This window comes from Calliphora vicina, chromosome 3 (genome assembly GCF_958450345.1).
Source record: "Calliphora vicina chromosome 3, idCalVici1.1, whole genome shotgun sequence".
Taxonomy (NCBI): domain Eukaryota; kingdom Metazoa; phylum Arthropoda; class Insecta; order Diptera; family Calliphoridae; genus Calliphora; species Calliphora vicina.
Window position 1 is genome coordinate 24,221,265 of NC_088782.1, and position 27,535 is coordinate 24,248,799.

The 27,535-nt window shown below is 29.4% G+C and overlaps 2 protein-coding genes across 4 annotated transcripts in view; both read left to right on the top strand.

Moving 5' to 3' along the window:
* Positions 1 to 27,535, top strand: part of LOC135954338 (neurobeachin-like protein 1) — a 167,093-nt gene that overhangs the window by 100,921 nt on the left and 38,637 nt on the right. For all 3 annotated transcript variants that reach the window (XM_065504478.1, XM_065504477.1, XM_065504476.1), the window contains 12 exons: positions 21,345 to 21,488; positions 21,566 to 21,838; positions 24,294 to 24,408; positions 24,481 to 24,649; positions 24,714 to 24,838; positions 24,906 to 25,213; positions 25,288 to 25,449; positions 25,527 to 25,645; positions 25,713 to 26,064; positions 26,126 to 26,298; positions 26,360 to 26,652; positions 26,763 to 26,877. In XM_065504478.1, coding sequence (XP_065360550.1) covers positions 21,345 to 21,488; positions 21,566 to 21,838; positions 24,294 to 24,408; positions 24,481 to 24,649; positions 24,714 to 24,838; positions 24,906 to 25,213; positions 25,288 to 25,449; positions 25,527 to 25,645; positions 25,713 to 26,064; positions 26,126 to 26,298; positions 26,360 to 26,652; positions 26,763 to 26,877 — 2,348 coding nt within the window. The remainder of the gene's footprint in view (positions 1 to 21,344; positions 21,489 to 21,565; positions 21,839 to 24,293; positions 24,409 to 24,480; positions 24,650 to 24,713; positions 24,839 to 24,905; positions 25,214 to 25,287; positions 25,450 to 25,526; positions 25,646 to 25,712; positions 26,065 to 26,125; positions 26,299 to 26,359; positions 26,653 to 26,762; positions 26,878 to 27,535) is intronic.
* Positions 10,729 to 19,668, top strand: Cpr64Ad (Cuticular protein 64Ad). Its single transcript, XM_065503702.1, is given in 3 exon segments — positions 10,729 to 10,743; positions 10,924 to 11,676; positions 18,548 to 19,668. Coding segments are annotated over 3 exon segments (1,497 nt in total). The 3' UTR covers positions 19,277 to 19,668.

Consider the following 27,535-nt stretch of genomic DNA (forward strand, 5'->3'; position numbering starts at 1 on the left):
CGAATTTCAACTTAATAGCGATATTTATAAGATATTTATGCTAATTGAAGTGATTTTCGGAAATGAACTTTATATGGGGGCTATGTTGTGATTTCTTTTAGCACGAAACTTATTTTTGCTGAATTTTGTGTGGATACTGCAATTCTGAAGGCATTTATAGACCATAGAACCATATTTCGGGAAGAAATTTGGGGGCTAGGAGAAATCATGAACCGATTCTTATAATTTTCACCGGAGTTAGTCCTTTTTTTAGGTTGTCTCACATTTTGGTTCATAGCTCTGGTTCTACTGAACCGATTTTGCTGATTTTCAATACCAAACTGCTTAGGACAACAATAAACTTATTTTTTGCAAGTCTACCAATTTTGTTTGCGTATTTTGGACGTGAGCGTGTTTCAGACAGACAGACGGACATGGCTCAATCGACTTAGAATTTCATAAGGATCAGGAAAATATCAGTGTTTAAAAAACTAGACTACAAGTAGCAGTAGCAACGAAAAAACACAAGTAGTCTAGTTAAAAAATTAATAAAAACTCGGAGTCAATAATTACTACTACTACTGCTACCTTCACATTTTGGTAGTAGTAGTTGTAGTAGTACTAATAAAAGAAAAATTTAAAAGTAGCAGAGTAATTTATTTTCTATTGCTACCTTAAAAAAGAAAAAGTTTTGATGTAGCAGTCATTAGTTTTTCTATTAATTCTGCTACTTTTAAAATTTAGTAGTAATAGAAGTAGCAGTTGAGGTAGTAGAAGAAGTAGCAGTTAAGTAGCAGTTGAGGTAGCCATAAAATAAGTCAAAAATAAAAATCTTCAGCCAAAAAAGTATATTATGTGTTGTTGTTGTGAATGTATATTTGTGTATGTTGGTCGTGTTGTAAACAAAAGTTCGGCTTTTTTGTTATTCACACAGAAAACACGATCTTTCTGTTAGCAACAGGAACATCTGAGACGAATAAAATCGAATAATTCTTTCAAACTCTCTCAAACCAAAAACAACACACAGTGTTTAAATCTGTCAATTTTGGTGTTATGACTGAATATTTTCTTTTTTGACTACTTTTATTGCTACCTTAACTGCTGCATCAACTGCTACTTTACTGCTACCTTAAAAATTAAAACTCGATATAGAGCAGTAGCAATGATTTGTATTTTTATGCTACTACTCCATTTACAATTCATGTTTTATTACTACTGCTCTGTTAAGAGTTTTATATTTTGAAGGTATCAGTAGTTTTAAAAAAACAAGAAAACGAAAAAAGACAAATGCTACTGCTACCGCTACATACACTTTTTTGAAGCAGTAGTTGTAGCAACAGTTAAAAATTTGTTAGTTATCGTAGCTTTTTAAACACTGGAAAATATATACTTTGTTGGGTCTCGGATGAATATTTCCCAATGTTACACACGGAATGACCTCATTCACCACTTGTGGTGGTGGAGGGTATAAAAAAGGTTTTTGCTCATACTCTCAGTTATTAACTTATTTTCATTTGAAACTAGATTTGTTGGAAATTTTTAAAAATAACTACCAAAGAACAGTCAAATATTTACATACTTTCTTTTACGCATGAAGTAATGAAAATGTGATTTGCTACGAAGTACTTAAATATGTTTATTACCCGGGTATACTCAATTTTCTTTGTATGAACATTTAAAGGGCATTTTAAAATTCGCCACTGCCTTAACTTTGCAACACCCTTACATGTCGTGTACTTGTACATTTAAAACCAATTTTTTTTTTTTAATTTTATTTAAACATCTACTAACTCGTTCACGACAATCAATGTGTATCGAAATATTTAAGTTTATTTAAGATTTTGATCAAATTTCAAACAATTTAATTTGGAAAATTGTTTAAATGGTTGCTAGTTTCTAGCATGACCGTCGTGGCGGTGGTATTCCCGAGGTAATTTATGGTTATTTGTTGTCATTGTTGTCATCGATGTCGTTGTCGTCGTAGTCACAAATCGATCGGACAACAGACTGACAACAACAAGTGTTACGAATACATACGATTATTTTATGCGTTTCACGCGTATAAACAAACAACACATTCAAAGGTACATTCAAAAATGTACGTACGCAGCAAACAAAGTATGTGATGTACATATTTAATACCCAGGTACAGTACAGGTACACATTCATATTTACATAAAGTACTACGTACCGTTGTAATGTGGCCAACAAATGACAAGGTCATCACGTGTTTTGGCACAGTTAACAAAATACTCGTACTAACAACAATTTAGTACAACAAAAAAATGGAAACGATATACAAATTGTTTATATAAATATTAATTGAAAAATAATAAATATTCATAAAATATTTAACAAGAATTAAAGCAACAACAACAACAACAAGTGCCAAATGATGGTTGACAACAGCTCAGCGCAACCACCATCCTACGCACTCGAACGTATATTTAGTTGCACAGTGTATGTCCAGTGTTGTTGGCAACAAACATTTTTTGTTTAATTAATTTATTAATTGCATTCTTTCAGTTTTAATTAAAACGTATAAAATATTACATTATTTGCTTTAGAATATGTTGGATACATATTTTTGTATACATAGTTAGATTGCCTCGAAAAAATTTAGCAAATAAAAAGTTTACCAAAATTATACCCTTCACAATGAGTGTAATTTTTACACTCATCAAAGCGACCCCATCAAATAAATGTATATACTCTGGATGCTTATATAGATAGTGGGCTCGATATAGCCATGTTCGTCTGCCTATTGAAATCAACTTTCCGAAGCCCCCAAATAACTAAAATGATTCTTACATCAATACATCTTGTATAGTCCTGACTCAGTTGTTATTTACATTCGGTAAAATCGGCACACAAATGGTTGAGATATAAGCAAAAAACCACGACTGCCTCTTTTTTTGACATGGACGATATGGATATCTAATGATAAACATTTCATACATACCTTTCCATAGACGTATATAACGCTATATAAATTCGGACCGACAATGGGTCAATATCTGGAAAAATATTTAGTTTTAACCTGAAATTTTTTTCACCCAAAAATTTTTTGCTCCATAAATATTTGTTCAAAAAAATGTTTTACCAAAAGAGAAAATTGTTTCTAATTTGTCCCATTTATGCGTTATCTCTTCATATGAACTTAATTCCATGTTGCTATTTTTATATCCTTCACCATCGTCTGAAGGGTATGCATAAGTTTGTAATTTCCACAATATAATTTTCCGACCCTATAAAGTATATATATTCTGGATCCTTATAGATAGCGAAGTCAATTAAGCCATGTCCGTCCACATTTTCTATATTAATGACTAAGTAGTCCAGATATAGATAACAAAAATAGGTAAAAAATCTCAGCTATAAATTTAAGAGCTGAATGATTAGTAACCTCAGATTTCATATTCACAGGTTTTTTTTTTGTCTATGGTCTGGCGATATGTGTCACTGATTTTTGTAATTTCGAAACCCAAAAGAATATTTACGTTATTGTGCATACACGTAATGTGGATTAATCATATTTAGAAAATGTTTAAATAACATTGAAATTCCTTAAACTCGATGTTTTTTTGATTTGTGACAATTTTAATTCCATTATTCTTTATACATATGGGGGATTTCATGTCAAGTGAACCAACTTTTGAAATCGATGTCTTCCGATCGGGATGAAATTTGCACCAAGGTTAGCTCTATTGGATAGTAACTCAGACACAATTTTTCAACAACATCGGTCGAGAACTCTCTGAGTTATAGGGGGTAAAATTTTGACAATTTGGTCAAACAGGGGTTTTTTCTTATCCATGTAACTTATTACCTATTGTTCTTAGCAAAATGTGTTCCAAATAGTATAGATAGCTATTTCTTCGATCTTTCGAAAAAAAATATTTAAAAAAAAAATAAAAAATTTTTAATATTTTTTTTCCGAAATCAAAAACTTTTTTGACTTTTTTTTAAAATACGCTATTTTTTTTTATTTTTTTTTTTTTCTTAAAATAAAGTTTAGATATTTTCCTTGAACACCTACTTGGTCGCTTAGTGGGATGCGAGTGGGATATCTATCAAAATAAATATTTTGTAACTCAAAACATAAAATTTTTGACTTTTTTTGCAAAATCAAAAACTTTGTTGACTTTTTTTTTTCAAAATGGACCCTTTTTTAATCTTTTTTTTTAGGTCAAACAAAAGCTTAGATATTATCCTTGAAGACCCTTTTGGTCGCTTAGTGGGATGCGAGTGGGATATCTATCAAAATAAATATTTTTTAACTCAAGACTTACAATTTTTGACTTTTTTTTTGCAAATACGATTTTTTTTCCAAATGGGCCCTTTTTTTAAAATTTTTTTTGTAGTCAAAAGAAAGCTTAGGTCCATTCCTTTAAGATATTTTTAGTCCCTTAGTGGGATGCGAGTGGGATATCTATCAAAATAAATATTTTGTAACGCAAGACATACAATTTTTTAATTTTTTTTTGCAAAATCAAAATTTTTTTCCAATATGGGCCCTTTTTTAATTTTTTTTTTTGCTCAAAAGAAAGCCTAGGTCCATTCCTTTAAGATATTTTTAGTCCCTTAGTGGGATGCGAGTGGGATATCTATCAAAATAAATATTTTGTAACAATTTTTTAATTTTTTTTGCAAAATCGAAATTTTTTTCCAATATGGGACTTTTTTTTAAAATTTTTTTTTTGCTCAAAAGAAAGCTTAGGTCTTTTCCTTTAAGACCTATTTTGTCACTTAGGAAGATGTGAGTAGGATATCTATTAAAATAAAAATGTTGTAACTCAAGACATTCAATTATTGACTTTTTTTTTGCAAATTCGAATTTTTTTTCAAAATGGGCCCTTTTTTAAAAATTTTTTTTTAGTCAAAAGAAAGCTTAGGTCCATTCCTTTAAGATATTTTAGGTCCCTTAGTGGGATACGAGTGGGATATCTATCAAAATAAATATTTTGTAACTCAAGATATACAATTTTTGATTTTTTGGCAAAATCAAAAACTTTTTTGACTTTTTTTTAAAATGGGCCCTTTTTGTAATTTTTTTTTTTGCTATAAAGAAAGCTTAGGCCTATTCCTTTAAGATGGTTTTGATCGCTTAGTGGGATGCGAGTGGGATATATATCAAAATAAATGTTTTGTAACTCAAGACATAAAATTTTTGTGTTAAAACATTTATTTTGATAGATATCCCACTCGCATCCCACTAAGGGACTAAAAATATCTTAAAGGAATGGACCTAGGCTTTCTTTTGAGCAAAAAAAAAAAATAAAAAAGGGCCCATATTGGAAAAAAATTTTGATTTTGCAAAAAAAAATTAAAAAATTGTATGTCTTGCGTTACAAAATATTTATTTTGATAGATATCCTACTCGCATCCCACTAAGGGACTAAAAATATCTTAAAGGAATGGACCTAAGCTTTCTTCTGACTACAAAAAAAATTTTAAAAAAAGGGCCCATTTGGAAAAAAAATCGTATTTGCAAAAAAAAAAGTCAAAAATTGTAAGTCTTGAGTTAAAAAATATTTATTTTGATAGATATCCCACTCGCATCCCACTAAGCGACCAAAAGGGTCTTCAAGGATAATATCTAAGCTTTTGTTTGACCTAAAAAAAAAGATTAAAAAAGGGTCCATTTTGAAAAAAAAAAGTCAACAAAGTTTTTGATTTTGCAAAAAAAGTCAAAAATTTTATGTTTTGAGTTACAAAATATTTATTTTGATAGATATCCCACTCGCATCCCACTAAGCGACCAAGTAGGTGTTCAAGGAAAATATCTAAACTTTATTTTAAGAAAAAAAAAAAATAAAAAAAAATAGCGTATTTTAAAAAAAAGTCAAAAAAGTTTTTGATTTCGGAAAAAAAATATTAAAAATTTTTTATTTTTTTTTTTAAATATTTTTTTTCGAAAGATCGAAGAAATAGCTATCTATACTATTTGGAACACATTTTGCTAAGAACAATAGGTAATAAGTTACATGGATAAGAAAAAACCCCTGTTTGACCAAATTGTCAAAATTTTACCCCCTATAACTCAGAGAGTTCTCGACCGATGTTGTTGAAAAATTGTGTCTGAGTTACTATCCAATAGAGCTAACCTTGGTGCAAATTTCATCCCGATCGGAAGACATCGATTTCAAAAGTTGGTTCACTTGACATGAAATCCCCCATATATATATAAATGACACAAATAGATTCTTAATTTATTTAGAGCCTGGATTTAGAGCCCTGAACATTTACTCTAAATCTTATAATCAACCCAAAATAACATTTAGTATATTTCCAATACAATTTCACAGTCATTTATATAGAGTAAACGCAATGTGCTGCATGTAGAGTAAACCAATCAGATTCCTAACCAACTACATAAAATATTTATTGTATGTTTGTCTCCGAAATCATAATCTCAAGAATACTTATTATTTGCGTTATAGAAAATAGTCACGTTTTTTGAATACCTGAAATAATTTCAACAGATTTACCATGAAGCCAGGCCTAAATAGCCATTAATAGAAGGAAGTTTCATCAGCAACATTTAAAATTAAATTTAAAAGAAATTAAAGCACAATAATAAGGAAACAACAAACTGCATAAATAATTTTAAAATTATTTATTTATAAACTAAACAATTCACAATTTAACACAATTCAATTCAAGACAAGACTAACCAAAAAAAAAAAGTAAAATCTTGCTCAAAAATTCCACATATTATTCAAAAATAAATTTAAATATTTTCACGTGATTTTAAAATAAATTTAAAATGCGTAACTTAGTAAGTTTATACATGCGAGTACATCAATATCCAAACTAACTGTATTTTTTATTAAAATAAAATTAAATTTAATTTTATTAGTAGTTTAAACAAGAAAATCTAATTTGATATTAAAATTTAGTTCGTATTTTAATGACGAAATTTTTGAATGCACAAACCGACAACTGGAACATGCAAAATAGCACAACTTAATTATTTAAGTATTAATGAAATTTTATTGAAATTATGAAAATAATATATCATTCACCCCTATCGCAAATTACACATGAAATGTGTTCCCTTTTCCCATTTTTCGTTCATGAACTTTGTTTACGTGAAAAAATTTCCCATGTTGAATGAAAAGTTCATGGGAATATCACGATAGCAATTTTCCCTTCGAGGGAAATGGATATTTCATGGGAAAATAAATTTCACATGTTTTTCGCGATAGGGGTGATTGTCAATAACCTTTTTCCTACAAATAAATAAATGCCTATTTTAATGTTTTATTTTTGCACAAACATTGTTTGAATGGTAAGAGTATTAAAAAGTTTACCAATAAAGTCGAATCGATGTTGAAATGGAATACAAAAATCTGTGTATGAGGTAGTAATGGTCAAGTCCGGAACTGAACAAAAAGTAAATATAAAACTGTATATCGAATAGCCACAAATCCGAAAAAAATAAAATTTGGCCTAACGTTGAAATTTACATAAAACTGGTCTACTTTGGAAGGTTCTGGACCTCGCAGTAATACAAATTTAGAAATAATTTTTTTTATTGGGAGATTTTTTTTCTTCAAATTTTTATCTTTTATTTTGAAACATTTGTGCAGTATAAATATATTCAAAGTATTAGCCATTGCTAGCTATGACCTTTTCCCATCTTTCTGACAACATATGGATTTCGAGCCAAAAGAACTGCAATTCTTTTGTGACCAAGAACGAATCAAGTCAATTTTGCATACTCTGTTCCAAAGTTAAGCGTATCCCAGAGAGAGCAGTCGGTCGGGCACGCTCTGGACTATAAAGCGGGTGAGGCAAAACTTCCCAACCACTGCATTCTAAATACTTTTTAACATTTGGCCGAACGTCGTCATAATGAAATATTACGGTTTCATGTCTGGCAGCATATTATGGGCGTTTTTCGTTCAATACTCGCTTCAAACGAATCAGTTGCGTTCGGTACAGGTTCCCTGTGATGGTCTGGTCAGATTTCTGCAGCTCATAATAGATTGGACCCCTTTGCTGCCACCAAATACAGAGCATTATCTTAGCGCCAAGGATATTTATCTTTGGTGTCGATTCGGCTGGTTGGCCGGGCTTCATATACGATCTCTTATGATGCTTCGGGTTATCGGGTTATTCGGGTTTTTCAGGGCAACTAATGATTCGGCGCAAAAATTATTTTCTTTTATAGCGTTCAAGCAGCATTTAAGACACACAAAATCTTATTTCAAAGTCTCTCGGCTTCAATTCGAATGGTACCCAATTTCCCGTCTTTTGCCACCTTTTTATACCCTTCACCTTCGTGAGAAGGGTATATTTATATACCCTTAATCATTTTTCATTTCCGACCCTATAGATAGCGGATTCGATTAAGCCATGTCTGTCCGTGTGTCTGTTGAAATCAATTTTCTGAAGACCCGAGATATCTTCGGAATCCAAATCTTCAATAATTCTGCCAGATTTGATTTCGAGAAGTTTCCTATTTAAAATCAGCAAAATCGTTCCACAAATGGCTGAGATATGAGGAAAAAAACAGGACAAGCTCGATTTTTTACCTATTTGTTACCTATATCTGGATTACTAAGACATTAATATAGACAATATGGATATCTAATGATAGATATTTCAAAGACCTTTGCAACGACGTATATAAGACCATAGTAAGTTGGACCTACAATGGGTCAAAATCGGAAAAAAAATATTTTTAACCCGAATTTTTTTTAAAAAAAAAAAAAATTTTATTTAAAAAAAACTTTAAAATAAAAATTCGATAAAAAAACAAGTAATAGTGCTATATTCGGCTGTGCCGAATCTTAAATACCCTTCACCAAATTATACTTCAAAATTTTAAATATTTTTAGGTAAACAAAATTTAATTTTTTTTACAGTTGTTTTTTGAATATTTTGGAAAAAAAAAATTTTTTTTGTTTGTTATTTAAATTTTTTTTTTTTAAATTTAAAAATTTTTTTTTTTTAAATTTAAATTTTTTTTTTTTAAATTTAAAAAATTTTTTTTTTTTAAATTTTAAAATTTTTTTTTTTTAAATTCCCGATTTTGACCCATTGTAGGTCCAACTTTCTATGGTCTTATGTCTTTGAAATATCTATCATTAGATATCCATATTGTCTATATTAATGTCTTAGTAATCCAGATATAGGTAAAAAAATAGGTCAAAAATCGAGGTTGTCTTGGTTTTTTCCTCATATCTCAGCCATTTGTGGACCGATTTTGCTGATTTTAAATAGCAAAATTCTCGAAAGCATGTCTGACAGAATTATTGAAGATTTGGATCCCGAAGATATCTGGGGTCTTCAGAAAACTGATTTCAACAGACAGACAGACAGACGGACATGGCTTAATCGACTCCGCTATCTATAAGGATCCAGAATATATATACTTTATAGGGTCGGAAATGAAAAATGTAGAAATTACAAACGGAATGACAAACTTATATATACCCTTCTCACGAAGGTGAAGGGTATAAAAATTTCCAAATAATTAAAAAAATAATAAACTTTGTTTACGGAAAAATATTTATTTGGAAGTATAATTTGGTGAAGGGTATATAAGATTCGGCAGATTGAAGGGGATATAAGATTCCCAGTTTAAGTTTTGAATTTGGACTTTAAAAAACAAGGGGCCATGGGAAATTGTATTAAAATAGGACAGACTATCCGTTTAGAAATTACAGATTTATTTATTTCCACTTTTTTAGTTCTCCCACTGTGGCACAGATCAGAGAGGTCCAATGACACCAAATGACTCTGATGCATAGGTCCGATTGAATTGGGGGGATGGCCTAGTTTATGTTGACTTTATTCGATTTTGACATAGACCTGCGTCTTTAGAAAACCTCTTAAGAAAAAGTCTGGTGGGGTCATATCGTTCATGAGAAATGTCCATTGTGTCATACGAAATGGTGAAAAACCTTTCTAAAGCTTAACATAAAAACAAGTACTATTTATATGACCAAGGCTGCACAAAGTAAATGTAACTTTAACAAGTGTTAAACGATGAGTTTTGAATTGTAATTTTTGGCAGACTTCTTCACTTTCGTTTAAAAATAAAATTAAGCTGTAGATAAAAAAAAACTTAAACAATTTGTAGAGTGGGGGAGTAAATACTTTGTACGAGTACTAATGTGACCAAACTACACAGCCACTGACTACAAAATGAAAACGAGTGCTAATTTGACCATAAAAAGAAATATTTGTAGTAATAGTCTAGTAAGCAGTGGTGGTAGGTAGTTTCGTACATTTAATATATTTAATATAGTTTTAACAAATTTACGTGCAAAGAATTTTTAACCAGAATATTTGCTTTGTTTTTTTTTTTTTCTTATTACCTTCAAAAATTTCAAATACAAAAAAAAAATTAAAATAAATTTAAACTAAAATACACTTTACCAAAATTAAACAATTTAACAAAAACAAATTGAGTACTGCAGCGAAAAAACTATTAACAATAACAATTGAAAAACATTAAACCTTTTTTAAAAAAAAAAAAAAATAATGTTTGTTATTTTGAGGGCCATAGACAAAGTGGACAATGCAGAGACGAAGCTAGAATTCGTTTGTCATTTGTTTTTGTTGTTTTTTCTTTCGATTTTATTTTGAATATTATATTTCGTTTAGTTTTGATTTCCCTACGCTAGTGAAGAAGAGTTTAATATAAAAAGCCAAACGATTTTGGTAACGATATGTCAGTTCAATTTTAAACAACCGACAGTGTTTAACAAAATAATTCATCCCAAGCTCACAATGAAATCCTTCACCGTAAGTAGTGCAAATTTTCAAATAAAATTTTGTGGAATATCAGCTGAAGACCTTTTCCAGCATTTGACTTAAAAGGTCATTTGGACTATCAAGGCTAAAAGTCAACAGTGAAATTTTACGGATTTTGTTTAACTTAAACCTTAAACAATGGATTAATTTGTTTACAATGTTTTATTTTAGGCTGCTGCTGTTATGTCCACTTTGGCTCTCTCTGCCAATGCCGGTTTGGCTCCCGTTGCCTCAGCACCTTTCGCATATGCTGCTTCTCCTTATGCTGCTGCTCCCTATGCTGCTGCTCCTTTCGGCGCTTCACCCTATGTAGCTCATCCTTATGCTGCCGCTCCCTATGCTGCATACGCTGCCCCAGCTGCCTACTCTACTCCCTTTGTAGGCAAGACCTTCGCTGCTGCTCCAGCTTTCGCTGCCCCAGCACCCATCTACTCTGCTGCTCCAGCTCCCTATGTAGCCGCCCCTGTTGCTAAGACTTATGCTGCTGCTCCTTTCGTAGCCAAGACTTTCGCCGCCCCAGCTCAAGTTGTAGCTGCTGCCCCAGCTCCAGTTTTCGCTAAGACTGTTGCTGCTCCTTTGGCCGCCCCCGTTGCTGCCGTAGCTGCTCCCGTTGTAGCCAAGGCTGCTTTCGTTGAACCCGAAATTGTTGATGCTCATCCTCAATACAGATACGCCTACAATGTTCAAGATGCTTTGACCGGTGACTCCAAGACCCAAGAAGAAACCCGTGATGGTGATGTAGTCCGTGGCTCATACTCCCTCATTGAAGCCGATGGTTCCCGTCGTATTGTCAACTACTACGCTGACGATATCAGCGGTTTCAACGCTGTTGTCTCCAAGGAATTGCCCGTAGCTGCTGCTCCCGTCGTAGCTGCCCCAGCTCCCGTTGTCGCCAAAACCTTTGCCGCTCCCATTGTTGCCTAAGTTCCCCCCCCCCATCGACCATTAAGCCAACAGCAGTGATGTCTAACATCTAATTTTAATACTCTTGCGAGATTACATCAGTACCTTTCTGCCAATTTGCCTTAATTCTTAGCTAATTGTTTTTCTCTATTCCCTTTCCTGCTAAGTCTTAAAAAAAAGCTGTCTCTTTTCTGTTATTGTCTATGGGTTAAATTAACCCATAACTGTTGTCAAGGTGCTGGCATACAATTGCAATAGCGTAAGCGAAATTCATTTGTAAATAACATTTTCTACAATCATTGTCGTCGTTGTACAAAATTTCAACTTTCATCACTTTTAAATGACCAAGACTTTGATAACTTTGTTAAATAAAAAAAAATATTATTGAAAAAAAATCTATATTGTGTTAATTATTTTAGATATTTAAGCTAGAAAGTTAATTAGAGAGCTTACTACAAAGTTACTTTGAAGTTTTGCTAATAATTTTGATTGGAATTTTTATTTTTTTAAAGAACGATCTTGCAAAAGTTGATAAATGAGTATCAACCTTAAAATTTTAAACTCAAACCTTTGTTTAGATTTGAATTATGTTTCAGAAGTATGCTTGAATTCATTTTAAAAGTCTGATTTTTTATTTGCTGGATACTATGAGATCCCAGCTGAGTTTAATGTTAAGAAATCAAATTGAAGCCATCTTAACTGTTTTGCATCAATTTCAAACACGATTCTCAAACCTAGACAGAGGTTGCAGTTTCAAATTTGAAATCAATTTGAGGTTGATTTGAGATAAAACCTACAAAATGCACATAACATTGACAACTTAATCAATGTCCCAATTTATTAAATATTGAAAATCAGCAAAAACGATTCCGTAGAAAACAAGTAAAGGCGCTGTATTAGGCTGTGCCGAAATCGAGGTAGTAGTGGTTTTGTGCTTCTAGCCATTTGTGGGCCAATTAATTGTCTGGGACTATAGCGGATATATTGCTGTATAAATCTTGTATACGTACATTATTTATCGAATAATCGAACTCTTGTATAAAATTTATTCGATTAATCGATGAAAAATATATATTTTTTAATGAATTATTCAGCGGTTTTATTCGATTAATCCAGGAAAATATCTTTTTAAAAAGAATTATGATTAATTCGAATAATCGTTGAGTTTTATCAATTTAAATTAAATTCGAATAAAAATGATTCGATTAATCGGTAAATGAAAACTAATTCTTTCGATTAATCGTTGAAAAATCTATATTTTTTTAATGAATTATTCAACGTTTTTATTCGATTAATCGAGGAAAATATATTTTTAGAAAGAATTAACATTTAATATCAAATTAATTATTAAATCGAATAATAAGTTTAATCAATTTAAATTAAATTCGAATAAAAATTATTCGATTAATCGTTGAATGAAAACAATTTTTTTCGTATGAATAAAATATTACTGCGAGTATTTGTCAAATTAACGAATAAAGTCAAATAAAATTTATTCGACTAATTGGTGAAAAATATATATTTTTAATGAATTATTCAACGTTTTCATTCGATTAATCGAGGAAAATATATTTTTAGAAAGAATTATCATTTATAATCAAAATAAAAATTAATTCGTTGTTTTTTATGAATTTAAATTAAATTCGAATAAAAATTATTCGATTAATCGGTGAATGAAAACTAATTTTTTCGTATAAATAAAATATTTCTTCGTGTATTTGTTAAATTAATGAATAAATTCAAATAAAATTTATTCGATTAATTAGTGAAAAAAAATTCGAATGAATTGCTCATCATTTAATTTAAAAATTTAGAAATATTCTATTAATCGATGATTTTCTCAACGTTCATAAATACTGTAATATAAATGATTCATATATTCGGTGAAATACATTTTTTCAATGAATAACATTTTATATTCAAGTATAAACTAAAATAAAAGGAAAGCTCGAATATAACATTTATTTGAGTAATCGTTCTTCTTTCAGCTTTCTTGTAAATTTGTCGATTAAAGGAATACTCAAATAAATTCCAATAAAAATTATTCCATTAATCGGTGTATAATTTTTTGCCAATGATTTCGCCTAGCCCCCCTACAAATTCACCTTGGAATTGCACTGATATACTCATTAAAATATTAATTATGCAAAAATCATGATAAAATTTAACAAGAATCAGTTTTGTGTAGGGTTCCTACGCGGGAAAAATTTCCCGGGAATTCCCGGGAATATATTTTTGTTAATTTTCGGGAAATGTTTGTCGGGAATTTTCGGGAATTTCTTCATAAGTTTTCTTCTAAAAGTTACAATATTCAGATACGTTTCGATGACCAAATTTGTTGCTAATTAAATTATTCTATTATATCCATCGATTTTTTCGATCATAGCAAAAGATAGTCAGTTGGCAAAGAAATATTACTGTTGAAATAACCGAATTTTTTTCACACAACTCAAGCCACAGCAGAAAAATTTGGTTATTATGAATGAATAAAATTTAAAGCTTACCTAGTAAGCACCAAAGCCCCAAAAATTCAAGCACTTGAACATTTTGTTGGAATTGGACTTGATAATTATATTTTAAACATGAAAAATATTTGAAAATTTATTTATTTTTCAAACAAAAAACATATGGCTTGAATTTATGTCTCCTTTTTACTGAAATAAAGAGTAATGCAACTGTAATTCAATTGCTTGACTATAATTTAAGGCTTGAATTACACTTGCTTTCAACATGAATTCCAGTAAAAATGCGTAGCGTAAAAATACGTAGCGTAAAAATGCATAGCGTATTGGTTATGCTTTTAAACGAATTATTAAGACGCCTAACATTACAACTTTTAGGGATATTCAATGATTATTCTTTATATTTAGAGAATATAATAACAATAATAGTGGTTCAAATTTGTTTATCTACAATCAGATATGAAAAATGTTTCTAACTACGCATATTTTATAGATTTAATATGGTCGAAATTCTTAAGTTGTTTAATTAAACAAATAATTTATTGATTTTATACTGATTAAAACTACGACTGCGACAATACCGATCAAATGCCACTATTAAATTAGAAAACCTTATAAAGGCTGGACCAACAACCAGTTATTTTATACTTCTTTTAAAACCCTGGTAAAATTATAAGTCAATTTATCCGAAAATTTTTTCTGGTTTTTGGTTTAATTTATGGTGTTTTCTTTTCTGGCATAAATGATGCATTTATTCTGCCTTTTACCCTTCATTGTGTTCTTTTCTGAAAAAAATGTAGTTTGGTCGTGTTCTTTTCTAACAATGTTACCCTAAAACCCTGAATATATGCAACATATTTCACCCTCAATTTTATCAAAGGGTTAGAAATGCACCACTTTTTATGTAAGCAAAAAGTATAGTTTTATAATATTTAGATGCTACATAAAAGAAAAGTGCATAAATGGTAATTATTTTTGTTCTATTGTGATCGTTAAAAATGCAACATATTATGAGGGTATGGGTAACATTTAATAAATGGTACAAAATAAATAGGCAACATTTTGTGTCAGAAAAGAAAACACCATTAGTTTTAAATAATTCCCGGGAATTCCCGGGAATGAAACGATTTTTTAATTTCCTACCGGGAAAGAAAAAAGTCCGGGAAATTAGGAACCCTAGTTTTGTGTCAAACATGCTGTAAAGTTTAGTAAAAATAGAACCACATTTCCCTAGTCCCCATATTAAGTCCATTTCATAAATTCACTTTAACATTCACAATTAATTTAAAAACAATAGCATCGTGATGAAATTCGACATGAAGGTGTTTTATATAAATCTTATCTTATCTAATCAAATTTTATGAAGATCGGTCCATAATTGCCCTTAGGTTCCATATAAGACCCCTTATGAAAATCAGTTTAACGTTCATAATTGACTAAAAAACGAGTTTTATATGAATGTTAATCATTTTACCAAATTTTATGGAGATCGAAACCTAGCCCCCATATGAGGCTTTCAGAAAATCAGACATACATCTCATATTGTTATAATAGTCGATATATTTGGGGGATTCAAACGGTCTGCTATTAAGTCATTATGTCCTAATACAATTTAAACAAATTGTAGTTGTGCTTCAAACAATAGAAAAAACGTTAATTTTTTTCTTGTTCCTGAAAATAGTGATTTCAAATTTTATTGCGGTATATAACAGTTTTGTACATTTGCTACTTTCACCTTTAAAAATCCTATGTTTTTACACACTTCACATTCGTGAGAAGGGTATATATAGGTTCGTCATTCCTGTTGTAGATATACACGCAGAGAAAAAACATGGTTGGACATGGTTACGACAACTATACTATGTTCTCTGTAACAATATATTGTTGTCGTAAACATATAATTATTGTTTTAATTTAATTTCAACAATATTATAGTTACTGTAAACGTTTATATTTTCATCGAAATTATAAATATGAATATGATTTTCGAACAACTAAATAATGATAATTTTTATGTACAACCATTAAATGTTAAGTTTATATACTCGTAGTCATAATATGTTTAAAATGTTAACAGAATATGTTTACAACAACTAAATAATAATAAATGTAGTCATAACATGTTTAACATGCAAACAAAATATGTTTGCTTTTAATTGTTTATTTTCCCACCATTTCTGAGTGTTGGTGTTTGTCTAAGCTATGTTATTTTTACAAGTAAATTTTGAGTGTCTGTAATTCCCATTCGCTCTATAGTTTTATTTGTATATTATGTTTAACTTTCCTAGAGCGAATAACAATAAATTTGATTTAATCAATAATATTTCAATTGTGAATTTAGTACTTTAAAACTAAAACCTATTAAAATTTTGTATTTCCAAAAATTAATTTTAATAATAATATGATTATTTTGGATCATAATATGATTTAATTGTATCATAATATGATTTAATTGGGTCATAAATATGATGACTTTGGGTCATATTATGATTGATTTATATCATAATATGATTATTTCAAAACATATTATGATTGATTTTTATCATAATTTGATTATTTCAGAACATATTATGATATTTTATGATACTAATTATGATCATAATATGTTTTGGACTACAAGCAAAAATCTGATCATAATATGTTGCTCTTAGTTTATGGTTACCACAATCATGTTTTATCTCTGCGTGTAGATAGCGGAGTCGATTAAGCCATGTCCGCCTGTCTGTTGAAATCAACTTTCCGAAGCCCCCAAATAACTTACATACACGATTCATACATCAATATCTCCGGAATTCTTCCGTCTCGGTTGCTACTTAAAATCGAGAAAATCGGTTCAAAATGGCTGAGATATAAGGAAAAAACCAAGACAACCTCGATTTTTGACCTACATATATCTGGATTACTAAGTCATTAATATAGACAATATGGATATATAATGATAGATATTTCAAAGACCTTTGCAACGACGTATATAAGACCATAAGTTGGACCTACAATGGGTCAAAATCGGAATTTTTTTCACCAAACATTTTTTTTTTTGCTAAATATTAAAAAAAAAAATTTAAATTAAAAGAAAAAAATTTTTAAATTTAAAAAAAAAACAATTCGAAAATTTTTTTTTTCCAAAAAATGAAAAAACTTTGGAAACAAAAATTGTTTACCTAAAAATATTTAAAATTTTTATTTTGAAGTATAATTTGGTGAAGGGTATATAAGATTCGGCACAGCCGATTACAGGTCTCTTACTTGTTTTTTTTTGGTAAAAAAGTGTGAATTTTTTTTTTAATTTTGGTTCGAATCGTTCCAGCTTTGTTGTTCTTAAAATATTGAAAATAGCTGTTGGTCAAGACATTCAGATAAACAATGTAAAACCTCTATTTGTTTAGTCATAAAAATATCATATAAACCTTTAAAAAAAGCAATAAAACGCTTTAAATTTTCTTCACTTTTCTCTTTTCCTCACTTCACTTTTCCTTCACGTTTCAAAACTACTAAATCTCAACTTAAAGTCTTGAAAATTCACAATATTATTGTTGTCTATCGAGCTGCATACTTATTTTTTAAATAAATTTTTGCCTTTTTGCCAGGTTTTCTGGCTTCAGCTCTTTGTATTTAATACGACTAATATATTAAGAAAAACAAGTTGAAACAAATAGTGAAGGTAAACAGCTTTATGGTCTTTCAAATCCTTTCAGAGACCAATTTATAAAGTACTTTTTCCACTCTAAACGCATCAACCGATTCTTTAAGCTTGGACAACGCAATTGATTATTGATTTACAGAAATAATTCAAAAAAGTCCGATACAAATTAATCAAAACATACAAATAAAATTAAATATTTAAACTGCATTGCCACAAAAATCTATTAACAACAAAAATAAATTTAAAAAGTATAAAACCTTTTTTAAAAAATTTGTTGTTATTTTGAGGGCCATGGGCGATGGCCAATGAGAGACGCTGAAAGAATTCGTTAGTCATTTGAATGCGTACATATTAACTAAAAAGAAAAAAAAGCAAATTTAAATTATTTGTTGGTATTTTAGTTTTGATTTCATTTTGTATGTCGAATATTATTAATTCAGTTAATTTTGTTTTCCCTTCACGTGTGAAGAAGAGTTTAATATAAAAAGCCAAACGATTTTGATAACGATATGTCAGTTCAATTTTAAACAACCGACAGTGTTTAACAAAATAATTCATCCCAAGCTCACAATGAAATCCTTCACCGTAAGTAGTGCAAATTTGCAAAAAAAAAAAAAAACTGCTCAAATAAAATTTCGTGGAATTACAGCTGAAAAACTTTTCCAGTATTTGACTTAAAAAGTCATATGGATTATTAAGGCTTAAAGTCAACAGTGAAATTTTACGAATTTTTGTTTAACTTGGCTTTTAAACAGTGGATTAATTTATTTACAATGTTTTATTTTAGGCTGCTGCTGTTATGTCCACCTTGGCTCTTTCTGCCAATGCCGGTTTGGCTCCCGTTGCCCAAGCACCTTTCGCCTATGCTGCCTCTCCTTATGCTGCTGCTCCTTTCGCCGCTTCTCCCTATGTAGCTCATCCTTATGCTGCTGCTCCCTATGCTGCCTACGCTGCCCCAGCTGCCTACTCTACCCCCTTTGTAGGTAAGACCTTCGCAGCTGCTCCAGCTTTCGCCGCCCCAGCTCCCATCTACTCTGCTGCTCCAGCTCCCTATGTTGCCGCCCCTGTTGCTAAGACTTATGCTGCTGCTCCTTTCGTAGCCAAGACTTTCGCTGCTCCTTTGGCTGCCCCAGCCCCAGTTGTAGCTGCTGCCCCAGCTCCAGTTTTCGCTAAGACCTTTGCCGCCCCCGTTGCTGCTCCCGTCGTAGCCAAGGCTGCTTTCGTAGAACCCGAAATTGTTGATGCTCATCCTCAATACAGATACGCCTACAATGTTCAAGATGCTTTGACCGGTGACTCCAAGACCCAAGAAGAAACCCGTGATGGTGATGTAGTCCGTGGCTCATACTCCCTCATTGAAGCCGATGGTTCCCGTCGTATTGTCAACTACTACGCTGACGATATCAGCGGTTTCAACGCTGTTGTCTCCAAGGAATTGCCCGTAGCTGCTGCTCCCGTCGTTGCTGCCCCAGCTCCCGTTGTAGCCAAAACCTTTGCCGCTCCCATTGTTGCCTAATTTCCCCATCCATCAACCATTAAGCCAACAGCAGTGATGTCTAACAATTAATTTTAATACTCTTGCGAGATTACATCAGTACCTTTCTGCCAATTTGCCTTAATTCTTAGCTAATTGTTTATCTTTACTTTGTTTTCTCTATCCCTTTTCCTGCTAAGTCTTAAAAAAATCTGTCTCTTTTCCGTTATTGTCTATGGGTTAAATTAACCCATAACTGTTGTCAAGGTGCTGGCATACAATTGCAATAGCGTAAGCGAAATTCATTTGTAAATAACATTTTCTACAATCATTGTCGTCGTTGTACAAAATTTCAACTTTCATCACTTTTAAATGACCAAGACTTTGATAACTTTGTTAAATAAAAAAAAATATTATTGAAAAAAAAAACAAAAGTTGTGTTAATTATTTGGTATGTAAATTAATGAGAAAAGCTAGACAAATGTAAGGAAAGACCTTATGTCTTCTTAAGTTAAAATCAAATTTAATATATTAATAATTCAATTAAATCATTCATACGTCAAGTTTACTTGAGCAAATCTTGTGTTTATAGAAGAGAGAGGAAGAAAAATAGGAAAATATTTATAATTTCCTCTCCTCGCTCTTCTACAAATTCATGACATGCGCAAGTAAACTTGATGTGTGTGAACCAGCAATCGGGAATTAATCTATAGGCTTAATTCCTTGGTTTTTCAAGTGTTGCATTCATTCCTTTAAGAATTCAGTCTTTAGAAAAATTATCTCCTTTAAAAATCCATTTTGTATAGCTTTAATTCCTTAATGAATCATTCAATTTGTATTAAATTCAAATCCATTACAATTTGTCTTAGATTTGAATAATTAATTCAACAATGAATGAATTCTATTAAAATAAAAACCTTTGAATGAAGCTGAAGAATTTGTGTAATGGGAATGAATTGTTGTGATTTTAGTGAATTAAATTGAATTAATAAATTCTAAGTTTATACACAAAGTATTATTGAATTCTAAACTCATTTACATTTTTTAAACTCAGAAAAAATTGTCTAGGTTGATTTGTTTTCTAAACCTTTAATAAAAATAAATATTTTACTGTGGATAAGGAGACAAACTATTGATACCGGGGTAAAAGTTGGGAATTATAATCATTATAACTGGTTGTCCGTTAAGGAACTAACAAATTGTGGTCCTTTGAAGCTTGATAAGTATTTGAGATAATAATTTAATATTAAGACATACATATATATTTTTTTAGTAAATTCGGGTTTAGAATAACAAATGTTTATTTACTGTGAAATTTGCTTAAAATATTTATCCGATTAATCGATTAAATTATTCGAATAATTTTTAAAATTGTACATCTTTACATATTTTTGAACTAAATTAGAATAATTAATTTAAAATATTTATGCGAAAATCGATTAAATAATTCGAATCATTTTTAAAATTTAGAAATTGTTTTAAAATTTTATATGTAAATGATTAATTAGCTATGTTTCAAAATTATATTTTATCGTTTATTCCATTAAATTATTCGGATAATTTTTAAAATATGACGACACCTCCAAAAATGTTCGAAGTAAATTTCATTTAGAATAAGAAATGATTTTTTCTTTGGCATATATTCAAATTTTTAAACGATTAAATTATTCGAATCATTTTTAAAGTATGACAACTCTACATATTTTTGAAGTAAATTTAATTTAGAATAAGAAATGCTTGTTTCTATGGTTTTTACGTTAAATATTGTACCGATTAATCGATTAAATTATTCGAATACTTTTATTAACAATTTTACATATTTTTTAGTAAATTAGGTTTTAGAATAATAAATTTTTTTCGATTAAATTATTGAATATTCGCTACTATAGGCATATATAGATATAGTTAAATTAACAGCCAGTTCCACGATGTAGCAGAATCAAAACATTTTGGAAATAAATCTGCCATTTCTTACAGGCTATTTGGATTGACATGAAATATCACATGTTTCGAGTTTAAAACCATAATTTTTTTATATATCAAAATACCCCTTAATTCTTCCCTCAAAATTTCAATAAAACATTACAATTTTGTTTACTTTTCTTTGCAGTGATGTTATGGACGAATATTGGACATTATCAAATCATGAAAATGTAGCTCGAATGAGATTAAAACTGGAGCCCCAATTATATCCCAATAAACATGACAATGCCTCAAAGTTGCGAGACAATGCAACAAATCATTATGATGCCAAGTAAGATCTCCCTCTCTCTCTATCTCTCTCTCGCCCTACAGTCCTTAATATTAAATTTTAAACTTATTTTTTAACAGAGAAATTTCCGAATTCGATTCCACAATTAAAAATGTGGTTGTACGCGATTTTCTGGCCAACGATGAAAATTCGCAACTGGAAGAAGACTTACGTATGACAATAGAACAACAATCGCAACAAGACAATACTTTAGAGAAATTAGTTATATCGCAAGAATGCGAACTGATAACACTAATGACCAAGGTTAAGGGTCGCATTGAAGTTAATCAAACGTTATTTACATTTATTGACTTAAGTCCACCAGCTGAAGATGGTTCAAAACATGATTTTAGGTAAGATTTTTGGAATAGAATCAAAGAATAATGGACTGGATATCAATTATGAAAACATCAATTCCTTTTTTAATTGAAATTTCGAAGGAAATTACACTAAATGAGCTCTATTTTGAGTTCAATGTAAAACAAAACCATATTAATTATTAAATTAACCATCACTTTACACAGCTGTTGAACAGCGATTAATCGAATATTTTTTTAAATATTGAAATTATTTAAAAATATCAAAAAACTATATTAAATATTAGATTTACATCTGGGAAGCTTTTCTTAAATGACTGATGATCAGGTCAGAGATTAATCGAATAAATTATTCGAATATTTTTTTAAATTTTAAAATTATTTAAAAATTGTATATCATTAATTAGAGTTAATTCAAAATTATCTTTTAATTTATATTCGATTAATCGATTAAATTATTCGAATAATTGTTTGAATTTGAAATATTACATATTTTTGAAATAAAATTCATTTAGAATAATAAATTCTTATTTTTTATGGAATTTACTTAAAATATTTAAGCGATTAATCGATTAAATTATTCGAATATTTTATAAATAGTAACACTTTTACATATTTTTTAAGTAAACTAGGATCTCGAATAATAAAAGTTCTATTCTAAAGAATTTTCTTAAAATATTTAACCGATCAATCGATTAAATTATTCGAATAGTTATTAAAGTAACACATTTTTACATATTTTAAAGTAAATTTGAATAATAAATGGTGATCAGATCATATTTAATTAATTTAAAGTATTTATTCGAATAATTTTTAAAATTTAACACCAAAGTAAAAAATACTTTCTTTGTATTTAACCAATTAATCGATTAAATTATTCGAATACTTTTAAAATATTAACACTTTTACATATTCTTTAGTAAATTCGAATTGTTTTCGAATAATAAATGTTTTTTTAATAAGGAATATTTTATTTTTTATTCGATTAAATTTTTCGAATAATTTTCAAAATATGACAACCGATTAATCGATTAAATTATTCGAAAAATTTCGAAAATTTTACATCTTTACATATTTTTGAACTAAATTAGAATAATAAATGCTTTATTCCATTAAGTTAATTTAAAATATTTATGCGATAATCGATTAAAGTATTTTAACAATTTTTTAAATTTGAAAATTCTTTTAAAATTGTAGATGTAAAAGATTAATAAGCGATTTTAAAAATTTTATTTTATCGAATAATTTTAAAACATGACACCTCCACATATTTTTGAAGTAAATTTTATTTAGAATAAGAAAGGCTTTTTACTATGGTATAATGGATTAATCGATTAAATTATTCGAATACTTTTTAAATATTAACAATTTTACACATTTTTTAGTAAATTATGTTTTAGAATAATAAATGTTTTTTTAATAAGGAATTTGCTTAAAATATTTAACCGATTAATCGATCAAATTATTAGAATAATTTTTAAAGTTTTACATCTTTACATATTTTTTAGATTAATTAGTTTAGTAATGGTAATTTCATTGAATTTATTTAAAATATTTTTGGGATAATCGAATAAATTATTCGAATAATTTTTAAAATTGTTTTAAAATTTGAAAATTGTTTAACAATTTAAAATGCTATTTTTAAAACTATATTTATTCTTTAATTCGATTAAATTATTCGAATAATTTTTAAAAATATGACACCTTCACATATCTTTGAAATAAATTACATTTAGAATAAGAAATGGTATTTTCTATGGTATTTATTTTAAATATTTAACCGATTAATCGATTAAATTATTCGAAAAATTTTTGAAATTTGACTCTTTCATATAAATTTGAATACAGTTTATTTTAAACATAAATGTTTTTTTCTATGGTAATTACCATATTTTATATCGATTAAATTATTCGAATAATTTTTTAAATTTCTCAATTTTCAATTTTTTTAAGCAAGTTAGAATAATTAATGGTTCATTGAATTTATTTAATATATTAATGCGTTTAATCGATTAAATTGTTCAAATGATTTTTAAAATTTAGAAATTATTTTAAAATTTCATATTTCAACGATTAAATTATTCGTATAATGTGTTTAAATTTACAAATTTAAATTTTTTTATAAATTAAAATTGTAAATGGTTTATTGAATTAATTTTAAATATTTATGAGATTAATCGATTATATTATCCAAATAATTTTTAAAATTTCATATTTAAATTAATAAACGATTCTTTAAAATTATGTTTTAACTTTTATTCGATTAAATTATTCGAATAATTTTTCAAATTTGACACTTTTACATATATCAGAAATAGATTTATTTTTAAATTATGTCAGATAATAAAAAAATATAACAGATTTTCGTTTTTAATTAATCGTTTAATTGATTCAATTAAGGTGGTAATTGAAACCAGTTTCAGTTTCTAATAAATCAGTTAATTAAACATTGTTTAAACAAATAATTAATGTTTCTATTAAACTCCCACAGATTTTCTATAAATAAAATACGCGAGGTACATTTAAGAAAATATAATTTAAGAAGAAGTGCTTTGGAAATCTTTTTAATCGATCAAACAAGTTATTTTTTGAATTTTACCACCAAGGTGAGTTTTTTTTGTTTGTTTTAATCGAAATGAAATATACTTAATTTACTTATTCAATTTATTGCCTTACAGACTCGCAATAAAATATTTTCAAAAATCTTAAGCCTACAACCGCCAAATATTTTATATGGTTCTGGCAGATCACCGGCAGAGTTGTTGAAAACTTCAGGTTTGACACAAAAATGGGTGAATCGTGAAATATCTAATTTTGAATATTTAATGTATTTAAATACCATAGCAGGTGAGTGTTTATAAAATTATATTTTCATATGCTATAAGTAATAATTAACAAACATTATTTTCAGGACGTTCTTATAATGATTTAAGTCAATATCCAGTCTTCCCTTGGATTTTAGCAGACTATACTAGTGATGTATTAGATTTAACTGATCCCAAATCCTTTAGGGATTTAAGCAAACCCATAGGAGTGGTAAGTTATTTTAGTTTTTTATTCAAATTTTAAAATAAATATTAATTAATTTAATTTAATATGTTAGATAAATCCCAAAAACGAGGCCGAAGTGCGCTCTAAATACGATTCCTTTGAAGATCCATCCGGTGGCATACCGAAATTTCACTATGGCACTCACTATTCCAATTCGGCTGGTGTTTTGCATTATCTTTTGAGAGTAGAACCGTTTACCTCGCTGCACATTGAGTTGCAAAGTGGCCGTTTTGATGTGGCCGATCGTCAATTTCACTCTATACCACAAACCTGGAAACTACTAATGGACAATCCCAATGATGTCAAAGAACTTATACCGGAATTTTTCTATTTTCCCGAATTTTTAAAGAATATGAACAAGTAGGTGAAGAATTGTTATGTATTTTTCAAAACATTTTTATTTATTTACTTTGTGTGTTTATTTATTTGTTTAGATTTGATTTGGGCCACTTGCAAATCACCAAGGAAAAAGTGGATGATGTCATACTGCCACCTTGGGCTACCACACCTGAAGAATTTATAGCCATACACCGCAGAGCCTTGGAATCAGAATATGTTAGCAAAAATTTACATAATTGGATTGATTTAATATTTGGGTAAGCGAAAACCAAGCAGTAGATTTATTTTTAAAATTTTAAACAAATTTAATTATTTTTTTCAATTGTTTCTTTAGCTACAAACAAAAAGGTCCCAAAGCAGCCGAAGCCTTAAATGTTTTCTATTATTGTTCTTATGAGGGAGCTGTGGATTTGGATAAGATCACCAATGCTGTGGAAAGAGAAGCAGTTGAAGGTATTAGCTTTTCTGGAAATAAAAAAACTTTTTCCTTTAAAACTGTTTTCTATTTCATTTATAACAGGCATGATTAACAATTTCGGACAAGTTCCTTCACAATTGATGCGAGAACCTCATCCTCGTCGCCTAACTCAGGAAGAAACCTCTATCAAACTTTTACGGGCCGAATTAAAACGTCCTGATTTAACACATTTTCTTGATAAGGTTGTACAATATTACTGCGAGATTTCCACACCCAAAGATCCTATTGTCTATTTGAGTCCACCAAGATCACCACCGCGTTCATTTTTACAACTTAGTCCCGATATGCTGGTAAGCATTTCCAAATCATGTATACTGGGTTGTAATTCTTGGATGTCTTATGATAAGGATAGAGGTTTCTTGCTGGAAATCGATGCCACCACCACAAATATGAAGTAAATGTTAAAAAAATCAAGAGATTTAATAAAAATATTGAAATTTTTTTATTGTTTTCAGAAACCGTAAACGCATATTTGGCCCCTTACATCCCTCACAAATGCCCCACTCTCAAATGTTTGCCATTAGTACAGATGGCAAACTGTTGTATGCTGGCGGCATATGGGATAATTCCCTAAGGGTTTATAGTTTGCACAAAGGCAAAACTTTGGCCTCAGTAACCAGACATTTAGGTAAAGTACTATATAAATACTTAATACAAATAAAAGAATGTTTATTTTGCCATTTTTCCAGATATTATCACTTGTCTGGCTTTGGATAATTGTGGCTCTTATTTGGTGACTGGTTCTAGGGATTGCACTTGCATTATCTGGAGTATTCAGGGTACTCATGCTGGTGCTAATAACAACTCATCCAATATTCCCGTACATGCTTTAACCAGTCAATCGAATCTACAATCCATAATGCAATTTAATACCCTAAATAGTTTTTCACCCAAACCCTTGACTACCTTATACGGCCATGACGATTCCATATCTAGTGTAGCCATTTACACAGAATTAGATATGGTGGTATCGGGATCATTGGTAAGTTAAATCAATAATGTATAAAATTTAATTTTATAGTTGAATAGTTCAATTTAATTAATTTATTCAAGTTAATTAATTTAAATTTAATGTTAATTATTTGTTTTTAGGACGGCACTGTTAATGTTTATACCATACAAGATGGCCAATTTGTTCGCACTTTAAAACCCATTGGTTGTACAGAGTTTTGTGTACAGATATCGTATGTAACTGTTTCATATCATGGTAAGTGGAAATATCTTGTTTACTGTAGTTTTACGTCACAGCTGTCCCGAACTAGTGATGTTACCTATCACTTATGTCTGTAATTTCAACAAATATATATCTATCAGTGCTTGGTTACTTATGAAGTAAAAATATTTGGTAATTTTTACCCGTAAATATTGAATTGAAATTAATGTTTAGTTATCTTTTAGATAAATTTATCTGCTGAGTATTTTACACCTTAGATATCTATTTGTTGAAATTACGGACACTAGGGTGACAACTTGTTACAAAAGTAATTACGTGACTAGTTATTTTAACACGTGTATGTCTTAAGCATTGACCCTTTTTGATTAAAATAAGACTGTCTAATAGCTGGTCCAAAATAGTCAACGCATTGGACTCAAAACCAGTTTCATTACTAGCTACATAACTGGTTACTTGATCAGCTACATAACTAGTTATTTTAACATGTACGAGAGGTATTTTATTTTTTTTAATTATTCAAGTAATACAAAGCCTTCAAGGTCAAATAATCAGTTAAAATAACCGATTGCTTGTACAGAAACATTCCTCCGACAACTCTCCTGTAGATTACTTCCGGTGGTTAAAATAACTACATACTTTCTAAAGTGCAGTACATAATAAACTAAACTGTAGATTACTTAAATATACTAAA